Raw genomic sequence first — 23,164 nt, 5'->3', positions numbered from 1 at the left:
ATAAAGTTTGTGCCTGCTTTTCTTTGGTTTACAATAGCCAGTTGTTCACAGCAGTGCCAGTGCATGCCAAAGTTACGAGTGGCTGGCTATTGCTCAAAGCCCAGAGCTTCAAGCCTTGTGAACAAGCCTGTTTGCATTTACAGTTGGGCTTTCTAGTCCCACTCTATATGATCCCGCCCTCGCTCTACACCATGCCCGACCAGGGGGGTAGAGAAGACTAAAAGCCTGAATGTTACGCACCAAACAGGCCTGGAGTAAGCCCAGGAGTAACTGTAATATTGGCCGTGGCACGCACTGGTATGCACAGAGTAAGCCCCGCTGTGGATAGCCAGCTATTAGATGCAGACAGATTATAGACCTCATGCATAATTCTGCTGATTGCTATATAATCTAAGCAAAACAAATATTTTGGGCCAGTGCATTTACCTTCTGTCAAGTGGACAAGGAGTGGCCCGTCCAGCCCTACTTCCTTCAACTTTAATGGTGGTGTCACCAGCAGATAAGGGTAGGCCTTCACTCCTTCATTCATGTCGCCAAAAGTCTTCTCAACATTTATCTGAAAACTTTAATTTAACAGGATTACCAAACTACACTGCATTTCTAGATAGGGCACATGTATGGGCACATGTTTGTACACATGTATCATAAATACATAATAGAAAAGAATAATTACTTTTGAGCAGTCACTTGGCCGTATGAAATCCAAGCAGGGAATGTTTTAATGGACGGAGGCACACTGAGCAAAATCTTCTCAATATCAGTGACTCTTATCCAGGACGTTTCTTGCAGGCTCTCACCAGAGATGTTTGGAATTCTTTCTCCATCTTATCAAAATGGTATGATGATAGTGAGTTGCACTTACCCATGACAGTGTTCAACATGCAACATGAATCTACACATACTGTATCAAAGTAGATTAATTCCTATTTAGCAACAGTTTTGCTAAATATTTTGTATTTTAAAAACAAGAATGACATGTTAACATTATTATGCTTCATAGAAAGATTTTAAAAGACTAGATTAAAGATGAGTAATCTATCTTTCCTGTTCATTGTTTTCGTGACAACGTAGGGAGCATCATGTTGTTAACTGGATGGGACTTAAAGAGCTGGGAAGGCATTAGACAATTGGATCAACAGTCTTCTTATTATTATTCAATAGGCTTATTTCTAGATTGTAAATGGCTTTCAAATGGATGGTGCCAGCAGGGATGGAGCTACCGTGGAGACACAGGGAGGCACTGGCCAACCCTGTGATCTGATTGCCCCCCCCTTGTGTCCCCCAACGCCATTAGGTGTTGAATGCTGTTAATCAGTAAAGACGTTCACGTTTTGCGATCTCTGTGCTTCACAAAGTTTCCATAACAATGCAATCGAGAAGCGATGGGATCGGATTGGCTACTCCACGTGCCCCCCCAATTTCATTGGCTCTTTGTGTGCTTTGATGGTGCAAATTCAAGTTAGTTTGTATATCCAGCTCGTTTTTTTGCATTTTTCAAAAGTTGGTTGAAGTGTTGAAGTGCCCACTCGATATAACAAACAAGAACAGTTTTAGGATTACTAAATACTTATAATTTGTGTATTGGATTCAATCTATCGTCTGCCATAGGCTACTGAGTAAGTGATTACATGGCTTGTAAACAAACTTTCGATTTAGGACGTGTTCAAAAGCAAGGACTGTGTGATCATCTTAATTATGTGTAGTTAGCATGTTGATGTTTTATTAGCATGGTGTGATGTGCTAAACATGCAGTTAGATGTTCATGGCAAAGTTGTTTTTAGAGCTAGCCTGCTAGCAGCTGTTTTGTGTGTTTGATTCAGAGCTCTCCCGAACCGCGTTCACCAGTCCCCCACAGGTCCACCATTTCCATGGCAACGTTGCTAGATTCTCACTTCCTAAGGAACACAGGGATGTGTCGTTTTTGATTGTAGCCCCCCAGGAAGTTATGGTTTTCTCATGGAATTAAAAATTGAAAGTAACCAGGAACTTCCTGGATGAATGACGAGGGTGCGTGTCGGTCTGCGAATGTGGTCGCAGATCAGACACTAAGAGTGGGACTCACAATGGTCCTTTTAGACAAGGGCATATGTGTTTTCTAATGAGTTGCTGCTGTTCTCCCCCCAGTCTACAAAAGTTCACAGCACCGGGATCTCCCATCCAAGTACTAACCCAGCCCGATCTTGCTTAGCTTCTGAGGTCGGCGCTTGCTCCTTTATTTGGTTTGAGATGTGCCAACATTCAAATAAGCATCTTCTTCAATTATTTTCAGATTTCAATATATGACACATCATTTGAAAGCTTACAATCTGCACTTTTGTTGTTCTACGTTATTGCTGTCTGCAATTTACCTTTGATTTTCTGCAGGACATCTGTCCTTTCAAGGACCTCTGAGTCGCCAGGTATGCGAACTGGATCACACAGACGTTTGCCTGGTCGTGAGGTCAGAACTATCGGTGCATAGTTCTCATGTTCTGGGGACTCTTTCTAGGAGAAACAACAACATATGCATATTTTGTTTATTTTTTTATGTTATCATTTTGATAAGCAAAAAAAATGTGGATACCATGAAATAGTGTGGTGGTCAACACAAATGTAAACAATAAAGCAAATGCATCCCATGACATTTCCACATGCAGATAGCACTTTCTTTCCATGACCAAAGAATCCATGCTAGAAGCATTACAGGGCTACATGCTGAAATTATAATTTTGAATCTCTCTATCAATTTCCTGATTTGTCTATATGTTGCTGCCCACTGAATATAACAATGGCCAAAATGTGGTACGTCCATATCTGAATGGTGTTTTTTTGTACAGTAACGGCTGATTGGCTGATCTCTTACAATCCATTACTCACCCTTATCATTTATGACATACCCACAAATGTATTAATGAAACATAAAACATCATAACATGAAGCAATATTATTGCTTTTATGCCTAAAAGAGGGCACTTTTAAAGTAGGGCAGCAAGATATCTATAATACATATTAATCTAAATGTAAATTGAGGGGCGATTCTTGATTTAAACACACTGGAAATTGTACAGACTGTGGCTTTAAAACGTGGTAAAAAAATAAATAATAGTCATACCTCTGCCTCAGATATCAGGTAGGCCCAACAAACTGTCGCATTCTCAAAAACGTCTTGGTCTTCTATGATCCTTTCACCTCTTTTTTTATGAAGACTTGGCAACAGCTCTCTGAAGAGAGTGTACAATCCCTCAACAATAGCAATCTAGAACAAATACATATTATTTTAAGACACATTTGGAATTCCATATTGCACAGTATGTGTTTAGGAGATAGAGCCTATGTGTCTAATGAGCGCAAAGTCGGTGGTTCAAACCCCTGCTGGTCAAGTGTCGGTGTCCTTGAGCAAGGCACTGAACCCCTATTTGCTCCAGGGATGCCATCGATGGCATACCCCTTGCCTTGAGCATAAAAAAAAACTAATTCCAACAATTGACTGAAAAGTTAGTTGGCAGCTTAAGGCCATGAAATGCAATCAGTTTTTAGGTCTCGTCACAGCATTGTTTCAGCAATATTTAAGATTTGAAATGACAAGAACTGTACAGTATACCAACAATATTGGGAGATATATACAGTGGATGTTAATTTTTATGCAGATGATACTATTCTTTATTCAAATGGTAGCAGCTTGGCTTTAGCTTTTGAAAAAGCTCAAAGAGCTTTTAACACCATTCAACAGAATTTGTATGATTTGAAGCTTGTTCTGAATTCAGTTAAAACAAAATGCATGGTGTTTTCAAATGAAAAGCATTTTGATAATGACGTCATTGCTACATTGGATGGACATACAATAGAGCAAGTCAAAGTGAAGAATAGGTTTTTATTACCGGCATTAAGCATATTTTTCTTTGGAGGCCATAGTGATATTGTACGTAGGCATCGACCATTACCATGAGAGCACTTGATTCAGTATATCACACAGCCCTCAGGTACATTTACCAACCACAAATGTCTGAGACATCATCGTGACCTCTACAGTGCTGTTGGCTGGACATCATTGTCTTGCTATACTCTGATTTCTAAAGGCCAATGCACACGGCCCCGATTTTGTCGCACCGCCGAATTCGATTCCATTGTTTTGAATGAGACAATGCACACGGCGTGCGATGCGATATTATCGCACGACAACATTCGATTCTCCATTCACACCAATTGAAATAATTCAAAGAATTGAGAATCGAATGTTGTCGTGCGACAAAATCGCCACTTTATCTCTGTTCCTATTTGATTAGGTCAGAACATTTTAATTGTCCCAAAAATAAGAATAGGTCATGGTACACATACTGTAGTTAGTGCTAATCACCTCTGTGGTCCTGGAATTCTCTTGAAAAATAGATGTTATCTCAATGAGACTAAACTTGTATAAATAAAGGTTAAATTAAAAATTAAAAATCACCTTTTGGATCCTGCTTCCAATCTCGTTTCTGCATATCATCTGATACAAGATTTGGGCCAGAGGATTGCACCCACTGAGCTTTCGGATGTATGCAATCACCTTCTTGAATGTCTCTCCACAATGGTTCTTTTGCTGCAAGGATGAAGGGGAAAATGCATGGGACAAAGTTCATGTGTACAATGGCACAAGCAAAGAAACATCATACAGCAAATTCATATTTTAAAGAAGATTACTATTTTCTTTTATAGTTGAATGTGTACACCTGCCTAGGAACTGGAGATGAAAATAGACTGTAAAGCTATAACTGGTGCATTAGATTTTAGCTTCTGAAATGTGTTTTAATTAATACAGTCCCTGACAAATTAACTTAATAAATGAACACATGGATAAAAATACAAGTAAACAAACAAACAATCAATCAGACCAGTGAACATATTAATATTTATCTTACAATAGTATACAGTGAAGAAAAGAAAACACTCAGTCCTCTCTGTGTCTGTTGCACTGAGGGTACAGTGTCAGCTATGAAGAGTGTCATGGGATCTTCACTGTCTTCAGAGAATGAGGAAAGTGAAAAGTGGACTGTTGACTCCTCAGTGATCCCAACATCTTGCAAGGTGTCACCAACACTGCCGTGTTCACCTCTGAAAAATTATCATCATTATTATCTGTTGTATATAACCGAGTCCTATTGAATTAAATGAATGCTTTGGTTTATTACAATATAATTCGTTTTTTGTTTGTTTATATATGCTTAATTGTAGCCTACATGAATTAACAATAACTAAGGCCATGCAAACTTGATCAATTGCTGTTAAACAGCAACTTGTCTCAGATCCACACACCCTTACACCATACAAAGCATCTGATTATTGGTTTCAATGTTTTTGGATGCTTAAAAACATTTATTTCAGCTTCATACTATGGTAATGTAATAGAAACATTGATAATAGTAGTACATGCACACAGTAGCTATATCTGTTTGAAAAACGAGATGATAAATTGAAATACAGTCCTTGTTTATATTTGAAGGACAAACCCCCAACTCGAATATATTCAGATTTGACAGGAGTCAATTGATTCCTAACATTCCTAATTTGAATTGGGCAGATCAGAAAACTATGCATTAACCACATTAATAATAATTGATCGTAATTGTTTTCCATTAAACAATTTAAAAAATGACAAAAATAAAATAAAAATAGAATTTAGGAACAGTCCAGAGTAGGACTGGGACAAATAGCCAAGCGAGGTGTTCACTCAATCTGGCATTACGTTATGTGCAATGCAATCGCTTTGTGCCCGTCAGCTATAGTTTCAATTGCCTCAGAACCATGGTAATCGAACATACCCAACCGGTATTTGTTAGTTTTGTCAGTTATTTCAGCACTAAATGTAGCTGTTCATCATTAACTAATGTAAATTACTACATTAGTGTGTTTTCATGTAGGCCTAAATTCATTTATTTACCCTTAGTGTAAAGTATTTTTGTTTTTATTTAACATTCTGTATTACTAATCATGACCAAATGTATAATAGAAAAGATTACTGGTAATGGAGGACATGTGCTGGGATTCCACTTTCATTGGCAAGCCTCAATCTCAAGTCTTTCAATGCGTCACTTGCCAAGTCCACTTTGAGTTCAAAGACTCCCTGCAGATGAGAATACAGTTCCAATCAAATTATTTAGCAATAAATGATGATAACGACTTGAATAGAGTCTATTTTTTACAATTTAGGAAAAATATGAGCTACATTACAGGGTTCCCAAACAAACACCTGACGAGTATTCAGGTTCACTCAGCTAGTCATAGAGCTGCCAAATTTCTGCAACATGACATACAGTATATTCAGGTATTCTCAATAAAACACTATAATAACAGTATTAAAAAGTTTGATACAAACTCAATCCCACATCACCCCAAACCCCTTTGCCCTATGTATGCAATAACTTTAATTATGATTGATCTGAAGGGTCATATTAGGCCAATATTGGGATTTTTAATTCACCTTGAGCATGATGTGGCAGCGAATGGTATCCTCCCCTGAGTTTTCACTCATGTCTTGCCTGGGCATTTGGGGAGCTTGTTTCACATTCGCCTTGGGTGTAAATATAGCATAGAGCTCACTTCCATTTTGAATGTGCCTGTCTTTCAAAGACCCTGAAGATAGTTGAAATTTTAGATGAACATCAACATTCATGAAATAACACTTCTTGTTCTCAAACTACAAAACATATTACAATTCCTACACTTGTATGTTCAACTTTATATCAGCTTGGAGTAAAATAAATTGGAAATTAACTAACATATTTCAAGCCTAGATGGTGCAATTATATCTTATTCTATGCTGTTACAGTAAAAAATGCAATGTGCAGAGATGGCTGTTAAAATCATTGAGTTATTGGAAGTAAAGGCTGTTTCATCCCTTGCCACACAATAGATATGCGTGGCATAGATCCTTAGATAAAATATGCTTCCCTAATGTGTTACCATATACAGTATGTGCCAAATATGATTGTGATGATTGATAAAGCAGCACTGCATGTTCTTTTCAAAATGAATTCCTGTTGTACGGACGGTGCTTGTATCAAGTACTGCACACTTACAGGTGTTGAAGAAAGGGTCATCAGTTAAAGGCATTCCCTCAGCTGTGAAGAGGCACACTGCTGTAGAGTTCCCCACTGCCTCTTGGTGACGAATCCTTAGCATCAGGTCTTCAACTGTGTTTTGGGCCGGATCCATGTCTGCACTCAAATGTATACTATTGCTCATACATAATAGCTTAAGGACATGTTTACATCACTGTTCACTTAAGTTGCAAGTGTTTGTAAGTAGTGTGTTTCTCTCACCTCCAATACGTTTTGGCTCAGGACAGTTAGGGTATGTGTATCGCAGATGGAATGCTTCACATGATGTTTGTATGGACGTCACTGGCATTAGTGCCGTTGGGGCTCTGAGTCTTTGGATGATATGTTTCATGGTTGCAAAGCGTTTTTTCTCAACATGACTTAAACCTGTTTGAAAGACAATCACTTAGAATAATGTTAATGAAGAATTGGCAAATAAATGTTTGGCAAGTTGTGATCGAGGGCAATGACTGAAGAAGGCCTCATTTCCAAGAGCCATTGAGGCAATTCCTCAAAACCAGGCCATCCAATTATTAACTAAAATAAAGGAACAGCCAAACCTATTATGATATTAAAAAACATATTATTTAAAATGCCAATGACAAAAACAGAGATTAAACATTCTAAAGGCAGATCTAACAAGGGAGATTGTCGAGTCTGTCTAGACTGCCTTGCCTAGTCTACTGTATAAGGTGAACTAGGCTTTCTTTCTCTCTAGCCAGAGAACACTTGTTGACATCGTTATGTGCCAGAGATTCCTGCTGGGAACTCTATTGCAACAGTAATACTGAAACCACACATGAAACCACACTGAGACCACACATTTGGATAGAAACACCCATGCTTGACATTGTAGAATGGCACTAAATACTAAGTCGGATAAGACCAGTCTGTGATCTTACCTATCTTGTCCAGATCTTCATCATCAATGCTGTCAATAAAATCTCTCTCGTCTTTGACACCCAAACCGAGGAATTTGTTGTAGTATGCGTCTAGCCTGTGCTCACTGAGTAGGTTGAATATTTTATCCATCTGTAGAACAAGGTCTAGCATCAGACACATGAACTCAACTGTAGAAGCTCATTGAAATCAAATCAAATCAAATTTTATTTGTATAGCGCATTTCTTACAAGATGCAACTCAATGCGCTTCACACAATGAACATTTTCAGTCAATCAGTCAATCAAAAAATCAATACTGACAGAGCCGCGAGCAGGCAAAGGTAAAAACCTGTTGTTGCCCAATGATCAAAATCCACTACACACGTGTTCCCCTACTTCTATAACTGCTACACAATATATTATATTCATACTTATTTTTGTGATGCACAGACAGTTACAACATTTAATCATAAATAACATATTTTCCTCCTAAATAACATTCCCCCCTATGCCTCATTTTCATATTTCGTTTCTAACCCTGTCATTGTTTGCTTCTTACGTTTTTTCCCATAACAATCTCCTATTATGGGGGGTTAGGGTTAATTAAAGAATAAAGAGCAAAGAAAGAAAAGTTCAATTACCTTACTGGATGTTGCTTCAACGCCGTTGAGTAGCTCTGACTTTTAAGTTTCTGTTTCCAACTATAGTTTCTGTTTCCACCTGTGGCTGATGACGTATTGTGGTGAACCAGAGTTTCAATTGTCTGGTCAAAATACTAGATTCAAATGCCTCCTAGTGGTTCCCTTGAGCAGAGCAATAGACTCCCTAAGACACTGAATCTCTTCACTCATCAATTCTGGAATATAATTCCTGCAGAACTAAATTTCTCGCATACTCAAATCTCGCATACTGTACGTTCGGAACGTACTACATACTAAACATCTACGTCATATCTAGTATGAGTAGTATGCTAGTACGCTATTCCGAACACAGCCTGTGTGTTCTAGCATGAGATTAAAACCAATCAGGAGTCACCTATGCGTCACGTGCCCTGCAGCAATACAATAGAAGCCTGAGAAAAGCAAGCCCAGCTTCAGACAGCTCTATCTCAAAAAGTACAAGTGTCACAACTTAGATATTCACACCGTAGGAATCCTGGGAACCAGATGCACATCTGTATATCATATGTATTGTGTAGCTTAAAAACTGTTGTCGCGGTCACAAGTTAGAAAAAGGGTTTGAAATGGTAATTACCAGCTCCTGCTGGAATGGAGTTTTGAACATTCCATCATAATATTTAATTAATCATTTATTAATTCAGAATAAATCGTTTGAAAATAAAAATTATTTATATAAATTATTATTATTAATGTTTACAAATTACATAGTAGTGTGTGTATCAAAATAAAGTAGTTTGGCTCTTCTCACTCTAATCATCGGAATTCAACTTCCCAATACAGCAATGATGTCATAATGCCCACGGTGACATCATAGGCCCCTGTATGATAGTACCATGGACACAACTCAACTGTCTCTCTTCGAGTGCAGCTGCTTTTTCAAGTTACTGGATGATTTTAGCTCTTTTCTTAAATATGACTAGGAAGTGTGCCACTATAGGTTTATTATTGGTTATTGGTGCTTTGGTGGCCCTCCACACTCTGGAGCTCCCGCATGGTGAGGTCCTTCTGGACACAGTCACGGCCCCCATGGTGCTCCGGCATTGGGCCAGCACCCCTCATCTCCAGGCGGACACCCACACAGCCAAGAGTGGCCTGGTCAACCGCCGGCCAAGCTGGACGACCGAACTCACTACGGTACAGGCTCACCAGAGAACCAGGGTGGCTAAGGCTACGAGACCCACCATCAGTGCCTCGCGTAGCCAACAACAACAACAACAACAACAACAACTACAACTACAACAACAACAACAACAGAAACTGCTATCTGTGTGGAGGGAGGTTGGAGAGGTTAATGGCGGGCCAGAGAGGACCCAACTGGCCACCACAGAGCAAATTGCTAACGCTCACCAGAGGACCAGGGTGGCTAAGTCTACTAGACGACAACAACAACAACAACAACTCCAACAACAACAACAACAACTACAACAACAACAACAACAACAACAACAGAAACAGAAACAGCTATCTGTGTGGAGGAAGGTTGGAGAGGTTAATGGCGGGCCAGAGAGGATCAACACACATTAAAGTTAAGAATAATGAGTAAAATAAATAAAACAAATATATATTTTTGAGATGAAAAAAAAAAATATATTTTTTTTAAAAAGACTGATATTCTTTTTCTTTCTTAAATGCCTGGGTGAGGCACTGCCTACCCTGCCTCACCTGACTGCACGCCACTGGTCCTTGGACTGTGGAGAGACAGTAACTCATAAAGCCATCCTTGGCCCAGCTGCATCCTATTCTGGTTGTTTGTGTCTTGCTATAAAATGTTCTGTTGGTGTGGAGACCGACAGAGAAAATCACATCATTCTGCAGATGGTTTCTCTGAGCTGATTGATTTGTCTCTCCCTATTGCAATATCTCTGTCTCTCTGGCTCTGTTCTGTTTGTCCCATTCCCTTGTAATGCGAACTTGGGTCTGTGAAAGGCGCTATATAAATTTAAGTTATTATTATTATTATTATTATTATTATTAATATGACTGAATACTAACTGAATAGTTTTACTTGATCACACTGGAACCTGAGTGAACTTCTGAAGTGATGTTTCTTCAGGCTGAAATGGCGGAAAGGACAAGGTAACACCTCCCTAGGAGGGGGAGGAGGAGGAGGAGGAGGAGGAGGAGGAGGAAGGAGCCTGGCAGATACGTGCCAGGACAACAACCTCTCCCTCAACATCAGCAAACAAAGGAGATGCTTGTTGACTACAGGAAGCAGCAGGACACACACACACAACCATCCACATAGCCTATATATATATAGAATTATAGGGCGGCTGTGGCTCAGGAGGTAGAGCCGGAGTCTAATGATCGCACGGTCAGCAGATCAGCGGTTCGAACCCCGGCTGGTCACATGTCGAGGTGTCCCTGGGCAAGACACTGAACCCCAAATTGCTCCCAATGAGCGGGCTGGCGCCTTGCATGGTAGCTTGCCGCCATTGTGTGTGTGAATGGGTGAATGAGAGGCCATTGTGAAGCGCTTTGTAATAAGTCCGAATATAATTTAATTACTACTAATATTATTACTATTATACTACTATCTGCATAGTCCACCCAAGGCTACACTTATTGTTTGACAGTTACTACTTGAAGTACATTATTGTGTATTCTATTATTATTATTATTATTATTCTATTTTCATTTAATCCCCTATCATTGTATTTTGCTGCACTGTTGAGTAGGTAGCTCGAACTGAAGCATCCTTAAAATACACTTTTGATTTGATTTCTTGCTGATAGCGTTATAATAGATGTGCGCGATTTGGAGAGCAGATGGGCTTCCAGTATCGGGAAGCCGGGGGGGCGGATATCGTCGTACGGAGTCACCAATGAAAGACGACTGATTCAGCGTTTAAACCCCGCCCACCTGGGAAAGAAAGGCGCACAAAACGAGCGAACCCACTGTAAAAACTGGGCGGGGCCGGAGGAAGGGAGGGCACAAACAAGCAGCTTCCAACGACGACGGTTCTGAACGCCATTTTACAGAAGTCGTTGAGAGAACTGGCACGAAACAAAAAGCCGTTAGCGACCGTTAGCGTTTACTTCAATCTAGTCCATCGCATTGCGTTTTATTACAATACATTTTTTGTTTTTATTCCGTTACTGTGATCAGATCACCATCATGTCGCGGGGGGACAACAGATTCGCTAGAAATCGTGGGGGGTTTCAAAGGGGTTTCAAAGGCCCTGGTCCCGGGGGGCCTGGGATGCGAGGCGGAATGGGCAACAACCTGAATTTCAGAAATCAGAACCAACATAACCCGTTTCAAAACCGGGGACCACCACAGCAGCCACAGATTAATTTCGGCAACAACAAACCAGTTAACCAGGTGCCGCAGATCACCCCCCAGAAGCCTCCGATCATCGCCCAGCAGCCCGGTGGTGGCCAGCCCGTTCTACCGAATCGGCCTCCCCCTACTCCCGGTCCGGCTCTGACCATGAAAGGCCCGACTCCCGGCCCGGCGCTCACCATGAAAGGCCCGGCGCAGCAGCAACAACAACAACCCCCGCAGGCAGTGGCGGCTGCAGCGGTGGTCCCGGCGGTCCTGGTGGTCCCAAAGATCCAGTCTCCTCCGCCGAAGCCCATATTAAAGCCTACTATACCACCGCCGAAGCCCGTCATCTCATCGCCGCCACCACCACCGGTCAACCAGATCAACAAGAACCAGCAAAACCAGCAGCAACATCAAAACCAACAAAATAGACAGAATACCGGTGGTAATAATAATAATAGTCAGATTAACAAGCCTGTTCCAGCAGCCATGAGCAAGCCGGACCCCCCGAAGCAGCAGCCGCCACCGCAGAAGACAAACAACCCTTCTCCTGCGAAAGCAGGGAACAAAAGTGAACAACGCGATGACCACCCCAAGGTGAGTGATTGGGTAGCTACTAGGCTAACTCTAGGCCCTGGTCGAGGGCCCGCATGCAGGCCGCAAAACCAATTTCGCTGCGGGGGGCGAAACGTGAATTATTGTTATTAGCTCCCGATCATTTCGGCAACTGCTTTAGCTAGACCAGTGAGAATGAACACAAAACAAACGAGGCCAGCTTTCAGAAATCCAACATATTGGGTTTTATTTGGGAAAATATACCGTGCTTAGAAGTAGCGAGCCAAAGACGTTAGGTTAGTACACCTCGTTATAGCTTAGCGAGACGTTATCGTGAGTTTAGAATGATAAGGTTCTATCTCCGTTTAGAATGATAAGGTTCTATCTCCGTTTAGGGCAGTTCAGAGATATTGAGCGTCAAAGTTTTTACATTCCATTATGTTTTATGAGATGGATTTTATGAATTAGGAACGCAAAAATGTCAACATTTTAAAAATAACACCACACAGGCATTAATAAACACCTAATGGATCAGATTATGTAAAAAAACAAAACTCAATTTTGCCCAAAATGGAGATAGAACCTTATCATTCTAACGTCTCACACAGAACAATGCGGCTAGGCGAGCTGAAACCAGCTCGGACCGGCCGCCATTTTATGTCGCTAACCGTCGTTGTTGGAGGAGCTCGCGCACCGAGGCTTTAACGCATCTAACGTTACTGTGTGTGTGGCTGTGGATACATCCATGTAGACATTATCCATACGTACATTGAATCACAAAGGCGAAGGTTTACTCGAGTAAATCGGGTTTGTTCATGCAGTTTTTGCCTTGGAAAGGAAGGGGGGGGGGTGAGACAGAAGATGGCTACGCCAGCCTGGGGGGATTCGTCAACGTTTCTTTTAACCGTCTTCAATACTTGTGTTTTCGTCTTTGTTCTGTTAAATAAGAATCTTAGCTCGATTGTGTAGTTTGTCTGCGATTAGGTAACATCCGATGTGAATTGTGTTTAAGCTAGACGGCATTGATTGATTGAATCGAAACTAAAAAAAAAGTGCATTATTTGTTTTAGCACGAGTTACGGGCGACATTGTCGTTGCTGAGGAAACCGGGTGAGAAGACCTACACCCAACGATGCCGTCTGTTCATCGGAAACCTGCCCAGCGACATCTCCGACGATGAGTTCAAGAGACTGTTCGCCAAGTACGGAGAGCCCAGTGAGATCTTTATCAACAAGAACAAAGGCTTCGGCTTCATCAGGCTGGTAAGAAGACACATCATTATCACACATAAGTAGTGACTTTAAATTGACTTTAAATTCTGTCCTTGGGTGGGGTTGTAAGTGAGATGTTAACACGTATTCAATATATTCTACCCCTCGCAGGAATCTCGTGCGTTGGCAGAGATCGCCAAAGCCGAACTGGACGATGTTCCCATGAAAGGGAGACAGCTTCGAGTGCGCTTTGCCACACACTCTGCTGCTTTGTCTGTCAAAAACCTGTCACCGTACGTGTCCAATGAGCTTCTTGACGAGGCCTTCTCCCAGTTTGGAGTAGTCGAGCGGGCAGTGGTCATTGTAGATGACCGTGGTCGCTCCACTGGCAAAGGCATTGTGGAGTTCGCCTCCAAACCTGCTGCACGAAAGGCCCTAGATCGCTGCAATGATGGAGTCTTCTTGCTCACAATGTAAGGGGTTTTACATTTGTTTGAGACACTCGGAAATGGTTGACATTTTTTATTTATCCATGTTCTGCAGCCTGTACTGTTTTTAATCAATGCTTTTGGCTTTTGCTTAGGTCACCTCGTCCGATTGTTGTGGAGCCTCTTGAACAGTATGATGACGAGGACGGTCTACCAGAGAAGCTGGCACAGAAGAACCCCAATTATATGAAGTAAGATAATAATAATAATACATTGGACTTATATAGCGCTTTTCTAGACACTCAAAGACGCTTTACAAACTGAAAAGATTGAGTAGTAATAATAAAAAGAAACGAAAGATAAATAAAAGAAAGTATAGAGGTCGAATACATTTTTAGATTACTAATCTAAATCTAAGTGTCTTTGTAGGACAATCTACTCTGTATACTGCAATTACACCTAGATTTCGGGGGGAAAAGCGGCAAACAAGCAACGCCAGTGTCCTCTCTCAACCGGCATTTTTTGAAAAGCTCAAATTTGTATCACGGTTTTGTGAAAGTCCTTGGTTATAATTTCTAGATTACCAAATCAAGATGGCCTGCTCCCCACAACTTGTAGAACTGTGTGGCTTACGACACCACAGCACTAGGGCCAACATATGGGCTTTGTTATGTAAATGACACAGATCAAGTCACTTAGCAGATGGTGTAAAATGTGGAGGGGGGTTGGTCTCACAGATGCTGCAGTTCAATAACCATTTAAAAATCACTGTGGGCTGTCAGATTTTCTTATGAATATCAGGAAATATATGAGCGAATATAAAAGTTTAACAGGAAAACAATGCAAATCTAGATAAAACCAAACCGTACCATGCCTGATTACCTCAACACACTATTATTTATTTGTATTATGGCTTGGGTACTAAACTCACGTCTCAGAAAATACCCCCACTTGTGTTACGACTCAGGTATTTCAGGGGTGTAGGAATTTCACCCTTGTGGACTAAGATATCTTGCAGTTCCAAAAGCGTTTAGTCGGGTAAGAACTTAAGTGTCCAAGCAAAATAGTATTTTACGGTACACTGAGTATACCGGGTAACGAAAGGCAGTTTGCACAACTAAAGACCCCAAAGGTGTGGAGACGGGAAAGTGGGAGTGGTTAACAATAGCCTTCCTGTCCACCAATTAAGTGGCAGTTTCAGAGGTGTCCCTGAGGCAGGGCTTAACTTTGATCTACCAGCCAAAGTGACTGGTGGATGAGAACATTTACCATCACCAAGAAAGGCCAAGATCACGACTGCTGACACATTGAAACTGGCTCCCTGCACAGAACAAACCTCCTGTAGGCTTTAAGTTTCACGTGCATCCTGCTAGTTATTTTCCCCTGCATTGCGTGTAAGTTGCTGTCTCATGTACTGTTTATTGATGGACAGAATATTTGATTATTCAAATTAGGGTCAGTCGATTTTTAACATTAGGACCGTACATTTCCCCCCCCATTCAGATAAAATGCAAATTAACAGACAGATCTGCCACGGCTGCCTTTGAATATCGGCACACATCGAAAAATCTATTATTCGTTCATAGCACCCACCGATTATTCAAATATGAAAAAATGTAGTTGGCAGTCTCTGTGATGGAAGAAGGTTTTTCCTTTTATCACCTTCTAAACCTAGACTTTAAATGTTTTTTTTTGTATAGACACTGGAGAAACAGAGAAACAGTACAAGGGGGGCGATAGATGTTTTAGGGGACACAGTAAAGGGGAAAAGTGGGTGTCTCAGGAGACGCAGTGCTGGGGGGCAGTAGATGTCTCAGGAGGACCAGCTATGGTGTAACCTGAGAGGGGTCATTGATCACATTTCCTTACAGGGGGGGAATGTGCTGGAATGTTCTAGCGACTAATCTGATTGTGCCTCCAGGGAACGAGAAGAGCCCCCGCGGTTCGCCCGTCCGGGAACGTTCGAGTTTGAATACTCGCAGCGCTGGAAGTCCCTGGACGAGATGGAGAAGCAGCAGAGGCAGCAGGTGGAGAAGAACATCCGCGAGGCCCGCGAGAAGCTGGAGGGGGAGATGGACGACGCCTTCCACGAGCACCAGGCCAACGTGATGCGCCAAGGCAAGTGTGGGCGGACGAGCACGGAAACAACCGTCTGGTCACGTGATCACTGAGACATGGTGTGGGGGGGGGGGGGTAGTGGTGGTCTGGTGGATAGTGAGTTGGACTGGTGATCGGGAGGTCATGAGTTCCCGTCTGGAACACAGACCACTAGTGTGCCCTTGAGTTAAAGCACTTAGCCCTAAATTACTCCAGGGAGAATGTCCCAGTAGTCTAGAATTGTAAATCGCTTTGGATTAAAAGCGTCTGCTAAATGTAGCAGCGGCTGGTGAACTTGCAAACCACATGCTCACTCGAAGGGGTCAGAAAGTGAAACTTATTGTGTCAACAATATCTGGTTTTCGTACCCACTCGATATAATAAACAACAGTTTAACGATCACTAAATACTTATAATTTATGCATAATTTTGCACTTTTCACCAGCAGCTGTCACAAATTATTAAATGATTAGAGAGCAGGATATTCATGCTATGTTCTTTCACTTCCTGTTCAGACCTGCTGCGGCGACAGGAGGACCTGCGTCGCATGGAGGAGATGCACAGTCAGGAGATGCAGAAGAGGAAGGAGATGCAGCTCAGGTGAGCTGAAACTGTCTTACATTTCGGCGACGGACCTGTTGGGATCTGGTTCTGTTTCCTAAAATCTTTAGTAGTAAATCTTTGATTGTCGTCGTTTAATAAAGTTTGATTTTGAACATTTTGCACATAACAGGCAGGAGGAGCAGCGCAGGTTGCGCGAAGAGGAAATTCTCCGCCAGAGGGAGGTCGAGGAGCAGGTGCGCCGCAAGCGTGAGGAGGCCTACAGAATGGGCAACTTCATGGACAATGTGAGTACCGCCAAGTTGTACAACGGGTTGGCGGAAACAAGCACTGTGATTGGCCCGAGAGGTGAATCACCTATTATGATAATCTTACGGCACTGAAGCGGCAGTCGCACCGAACCTTCCTCCCGTCTGCAGTTCTGGACGTTTGCGTTGAGGTAGGTTGGTCTCAACCTGCTGTTCTTCTGTTACAGAGGGATAGGGAGATGAGGATGAGTGCTGGAGGAGCCATGCAGGGTATGGCTGGTGGTGAGTCATTCAGTTTATTAGACCGTTTTCTTCTCACAACTTTTAAGATGAATTCTTCGTTCTCTCAAATGTTTTTATTATTATTATTCTTTTCTGTATGCTGGACCAATCATCTTTTGAATGGGATTCCACAGAACAAACACTATTACAACAGCACACCACATACCATATCTTTGGTTTTACTGGTAACTTCACAGGGAAGCAAAACAACATTCATTTTGAACAATGCAGACAGATTTCTGTTGTTGAGAAGTGAGAACAGTAAAGTACCGTAAACAATACCTCCCCCATAGGGGCTGCCCTGACACTTAGACAATAGCCCCCACACAGGCTGTCCTGACACTCTCTTCTGTTTGAATGTGACATATGTAGTCCTGTTGTCCCTGCTAGACATGCCATTCGGCTCACCCAACCAGAAGTTCCCCATGGGCTTTGAGGGCCACCAGGGCATGGGGGGTCCCGCGGCCGGCGGCATGGGAGGAGGAGGAGGAGGAGCCATGATGCCCAACGAAATGGTAACGTATCCCACATCGGGATTACAACAGTACCGTAATAGTTTTAGTGGTGGCTCTTCTTTCTACTACTGGTTGCTCAAGTCATGTTAAGAGTGAAGTGGATGGCTTGTGACCCGTGTATTTGGAAGCGTACGGCACAAACGTGTTCTCTCTCTCCCAGCGTCTTCTGAGGCGTCAGCGAAGTGGAGTCGAATTATCTGCTTTTTTTTTCTTCTTCCCCTCCCCCACCTCTCCCAGCAGTAGCATGCCCCCTCGGTTCCTGCAGTTTCACAGCCTGAGGTTCAGCTGAGAAGAATCAACCTGTACTAAAACCCAAAGAATTGCTTTCCAACACTTAGCGCCTATGTGTAATGGACCTCTATTGCAAGCCCTGTCTTGTGTGAGCTAGACAGGCACGTTATTCTTCTTGGCGAGAGCAAGGATGTGATGATGCAACAGCAGCAGCAGCAGCAGTAGTATGTTTCCTCGCAATATGTGGCCAACATGGTTTATTCAGTAGTGAGACCACGTTCCCATACTGTCATTTAAACGTCATGCCATCACACGGAAGGGTACATGCATATCTCAGGATTCTGGGGATATTTTGGGGGTGCCAGTGTGAATGTTCTGAGAGCTTCGTGCATTGTTTTTAGCTACCTAGGTGTTGTAACGTTGCCTAGCCACCCTTTTTCAAGCAATTCATACGATGGGTTTTAGTGCAGGTTGAATCTTTTTACGCAAACAGGTTTTTTTACCTGGCCGAACGTTTGGCCGATACCTAATGTCTTTGGTGTAAACTGAAGAGCACCATGTGTGGAGCCGGGGGAGGTGTGCTTTACGCTGCAACAGTTTGTTGGATCTCGACACGTAGACTAGTACCTGTACAGTGGGGCTGCAGGCAGCCTAACTAGGCCTCGCCCTGAAAGCAATGAAAATACCACTGGGATGTTAGCTCTGCCACTCATGTTGTAGCTATGAGGTAGGGAATCAGTTGACCAGTTAATATATCTGGTAGCTTACTTAGAAATGAACTGGTGTGACTGTAAAAGTGATTATTTTTTTCACTCCATTATTTTATTTGGTTGCCTTTACAAGGCCATTGGTCTGTATTGGTTAATTTCCTGAAATACACAAGTCGTGTTGACAGCTGCTTGGACTTTAGGCTGGCAAATAATATAAGATGTGGCCAGTTTTGGGATCCAACACAGGGATCCGCCTGCTGTCCTTTTAGTTATGGTTCTACATAACTTTGTATTAATGGTGTTCAATATGAATGCACGTTCCCGATACATTGTTTTGCACTTGAAGAGATCCTCACTCTGCTTGAAGTGAATGTCTCCTGTTACTGGTAAATGTCAACAGAATATACCTCTAGGCCATGCTACAGGTTTATCTGTTTAAAGTTTAATTTAATTACTATGCATTTAGCCTATTCATTTACTTTTCAAACTGATTGACGTGTTCAACTGTAGCCTTGCTCAGTCGGTGTCTTTACTGGGCGAAACTTTCACCCAACGCCAGTTTTTGGAGAAACAGTACTGACTAGGGGTGTAACGGATCGCCCTCCACGGTTCGGAACGCATGTGTACCGCGGATCAATTGCAAAATGTTAACAAGTAATAATATTACTTAATATCTTACTTAATATCTCTTGTAAATCACAATGTAGAGTTTCCATGAAAAGATAGACGCGACAGTTGCGGGCTTTGTTTTACTCTAAAGCGCAATCATAGGTTGATAATGCGAAAGAAAAAGGATCCGTTGTTTGCTCACTACACGTGAAGCTGGGAATCCACAACAACAAGGCTGCGTTCGTAAATCCGCTCTGGAATCTGAGCGCTCTTGTCCAATCAAATTACTTGGTCCCTTTATGACGTCGGACCCAGTGTGCGCTCCGGCGCTCTCAAAGCGAATTTACGAACGTGGCCCAAGTGTATCATGTTACGTTGTTCGGCGGAGAATGCCTCCCTCGTCATTTAAATCCCATGTATGGGAGCACTTTGGCTTCTCTGTCAACTATGACGGGAGGCACGAAAAAGGTAGCTCGACAACTTCTGATAATGAAGGCATTTTTTTCATACCATGTTCAAAATAAGGGTTCACTTTATTATTTAGTTAAAAGTGGCATAAAACATGTTTATTCATCTGCTTTAAAGAGCCCAGTGATTCACTGCTGCAACCAGGCGCCTCCTCCCTCTCTCCTATCATTTAAATTGAGTATTTCAGTATACCGTAATTATGTAATGTTTGAGTGTAGAATATGTTATATATATATTATATATATATGTATATATATATATATATATTACCAGTTTTGACATCTTGAATGTTGTTCCGATCCTTGACTCAAAACCGTGACACGATCCGATCCGTGAGTTAGGTGATCCGTTACACCCCTAGTACTGACCTGTTTTCAATGTTCAAACAGCTACATTCTTTATGGGTTTATACATGAGCTAGCTTCTTTAACACAAATATATACAGTATGTTTTGTTCACTTTCAGTAGTTTTACAGTTTGAGCTTTTACCCCACATGAAAACAATGGGCTGTCTTCTACCCTATTGCTACGATCCCAGCCCTGTTTTACTTTTCAAGCCCCTTCAATACATACAGTTATTTTGCACTACTAAGTCTTTAATTTATTTAAATGTATTTTTTTTAAGGCAGGGAGTCCCATTGCATTTACACACTTAACAATCATACAGAATGACAACATTATAAAACACACTCAGGGTTACATTCTAAAACACAATCACATGACTTCAGTCTCCTAATTTGTTAAACGTGGCTGAATGCCTCCATTCAGTACTGACCTCTGAATAGTAAGTGGTAGATTGTTTGGTCAGAGAAATGTCTCTGCAGCAAATGTTAGCAAAATATTCATGAAAAAGCACACCGTGACTTTATTTACTCCCAAGGCATGTAGGCTTACCATACTTGCCAAGTGTGAGATGCATTTGCTCCTGCAATTGCTCAGTGTGCAAAGATCAGAATAGCTGTTAAGTGTAACGACTCTGCTTGACGTAACCTAATTTGTTAGCCTAATTCTGAACTAGCCTGTTCCCAGGCCAGTTCAGAACCTCTATTTGACCGTAAGATGACTGGCACTTGTGTAAACGCTGTTGAGGCGACATGAGCCATTGAAGTAAAAAAAAAAAAAAAAGGGTTGATGAATATAATACGCTTAGTGTTATGGGGTGGTGAAATGGGTGCCCTGAAAATTCAATTTAATAGCCGGCCTATCCATAGGTCAAGGCCAGTGAGGCATTGACATTATCCCCGTGATTCCAGTATTGAGTGATGTAGGTCAGCCTTTGCTGTGCACTGCAAACTGCGGTAGGATATGACTAACGAAACCATAACCCTTTCTTCCTTCTCCGTATGTTACCCGTGGCACCTGTGGATCTTCATTTTGGAACTATTTCAACGAACGTTTCCTTCGGACATGTCTCCTGCTGGTTGTTTTGTAAATCAACTCTCAAAACCAAACCAACTCTCTCTCCGCCCCCCCTTACCCCCCTCCTTGTATATGGACTTGAACTGCGTGCCATTGCACTGCCCACCCTCCCTCCCGCCCTCCAACTTCCTCCTTGGTTTGGCCGATTAATCCTTACAGCGCAATGAGCGCTTCCCTCAGGGCGGTCCTAGGGGAATGGGTCCTGGTAATCCAGGGTTTGGCAGGGTCCGTGAGGAGTTTGATGGGCCTGCCAAGAAGCCCCGTTTTTAAAAAAAAATAAATGAAAAAAGCTCTTCAGTGTCACTCCCTTAGCAGTGCTACTGTGTAGATTCTCTGAACATCCCGAGTCATCATTGTTGTATTTAAGTTGAAAGTGTTCTTGCATTTTAGCCTGGAGACTCATTCATTTTATGGCAAGTTAGATTTTTTTCTGTTTTGTATTTGGAGTAGTAGTAATGGGTCACCACGTGACCGTAGCGCTCTCACCTTGTATAATTTTCTTTCCAGTTGTGTCATGCTCATGTGACTCGTGTCGTACGTGGTGATAACTAATTGTAACGTTTTCTCACCTTTCTATGGCTATATTTTGTGCCATTTAAAATTTGAAGTAAAAATTGTAACTTTGAAATAAAGACTTCAATTGGTTCTCTCCAAATCCTCTTAAAGTTTATTTTTTAGCACAAATTGGAGTTTCTCTTGAAATAAGTGGTGAAAGAGTCAGTGACTACGTTTACATGCAGCCTAATATTCTGTTAAAAGTCAAAATAAACCGTATGGAAAGGAAGGGCTAGGTTATACCTTTTGATGCTAGACAGTTTGATAGGAGAATATTTTGGGCATGTTAATGCTTACTAGCCCAATCAGAATAACCACGCTTCTAAATCACAGCCAAGTCACACTTAAGGGTGCACAATTTCGTAAAGGACAAGCATGTCATTAGAGTTCTGCTTCCTTTCCCCATTGGTAAATTCCAAGAGCACAACTCGTAGTGAAAAATAGTGGATTGGTAGATTGTCTGTCTGTTCTGAACACAGACAGTGAAAAGTAATGCAGAATAACATGTTGGCCGTTTACTATTCAGATTATATGTTACGACAAATCAAAAGAATTTGAATTTGCGGTCATAAACAGTTCTTTCTGAGTTAATTATTTTCTGAATGTCCAAATATTGTGCATGAAGACGTAGTCACTGATTGGGGCTGAGGATCATAAACTAGTTATATATTTTATATGGTTATGGTATGATCTGGCATGAGATGGATTTATCATGTTGGCCGTCGTTCCCATGTGAATATGCGTCATGAGACAGCAGTGATCCAGCAAGTACGTTGTAATAACGTAGAGCAGTGATGGTTGTTGGGCCTCATTTTGACAACCGAAATTCAGCAGCACTGGTGTGAAACTCCTTAAATCCATATGCTGCTATTTGATTCAAATGTTCAACCTTTTTGAAGGTCTGTGCACCTCAAGTTAAAAATTAGTTATGCAATAGAAGCGCATTTCAGTACATTTGACAACTGTGCTGCTGTTTTTGTTGGCAAAAAGGAATGCAGGCATGCCCAGTGAGTAACGTCTTGGAACCCAAAGTATTTACATTTATATTAAGTTAACATGGAGTCGAAATTAGTCATTTTGGCTAAATGTTCATAGTACTTTATACACTGAGTCTTCATTGATGATCCAAAAGCAGAATATTTGATCAGAATGTTGCTATTTCGTGATGCAATGTCAACACCCCAAAAAATCTAATTGCCATTAAGATTCATTGACTAAGAACTCAGGTTCTACCCTCGGATGACAGATGGCAGCCAGGACTCTTGTGGAACAGTTACAAGGGGTAGTGGTTGAAATCTTCCCCTATGAAATGAGACAACCCTTCAAGACCCTGATACGTCATCAGTAGTATCATAGAAATGAATGGTTGTGATTCGTTCACAACTTAGCATG

The 23,164-nt window shown here is 41.8% G+C and overlaps 1 protein-coding gene and 1 long non-coding RNA gene across 2 annotated transcripts; one reads left to right on the top strand and one right to left on the bottom strand.

Annotated features, from left to right (window-relative positions):
- Nucleotides 1–7,066: 7,066 nt before the first annotated feature.
- Nucleotides 7,067–8,649, bottom strand: LOC308157236. The gene is made up of 4 exons (XR_013937440.1): nt 8,578–8,649; nt 7,958–8,087; nt 7,278–7,442; nt 7,067–7,172 (listed from the first exon to the last, which is right to left on the bottom strand). It is a non-coding gene; the product is annotated as an uncharacterized lncRNA (long non-coding RNA).
- A 2,963-nt stretch (nt 8,650–11,612) lies between these two features.
- On the top strand, nt 11,613–21,866 carry sfpq (splicing factor proline/glutamine-rich). Its single transcript, XM_080532127.1, has 10 exons — nt 11,613–12,480; nt 13,509–13,700; nt 13,821–14,122; nt 14,233–14,328; nt 15,999–16,195; nt 16,690–16,774; nt 16,908–17,022; nt 17,211–17,265; nt 17,656–17,780; nt 21,377–21,866. The coding sequence occupies exons 1-10, from the start codon at nt 11,734–11,736 to the stop codon at nt 21,485–21,487; spliced, it is 2,025 nt and encodes a 674-aa protein (XP_080388253.1). The 5' UTR covers nt 11,613–11,733; the 3' UTR covers nt 21,488–21,866.
- Nucleotides 21,867–23,164: the final 1,298 nt, after the last annotated feature.

The sequence above is a fragment of the Nansenia antarctica genome (genome assembly GCF_963989245.1).
Source record: "Nansenia antarctica genome assembly, chromosome: 5".
NCBI lineage: Eukaryota > Metazoa > Chordata > Actinopteri > Argentiniformes > Microstomatidae > Nansenia > Nansenia antarctica.
The sequence above is the reverse complement of the archived record's forward strand: the minus strand, read 5'-3'. Positions and strand labels throughout refer to the sequence as shown.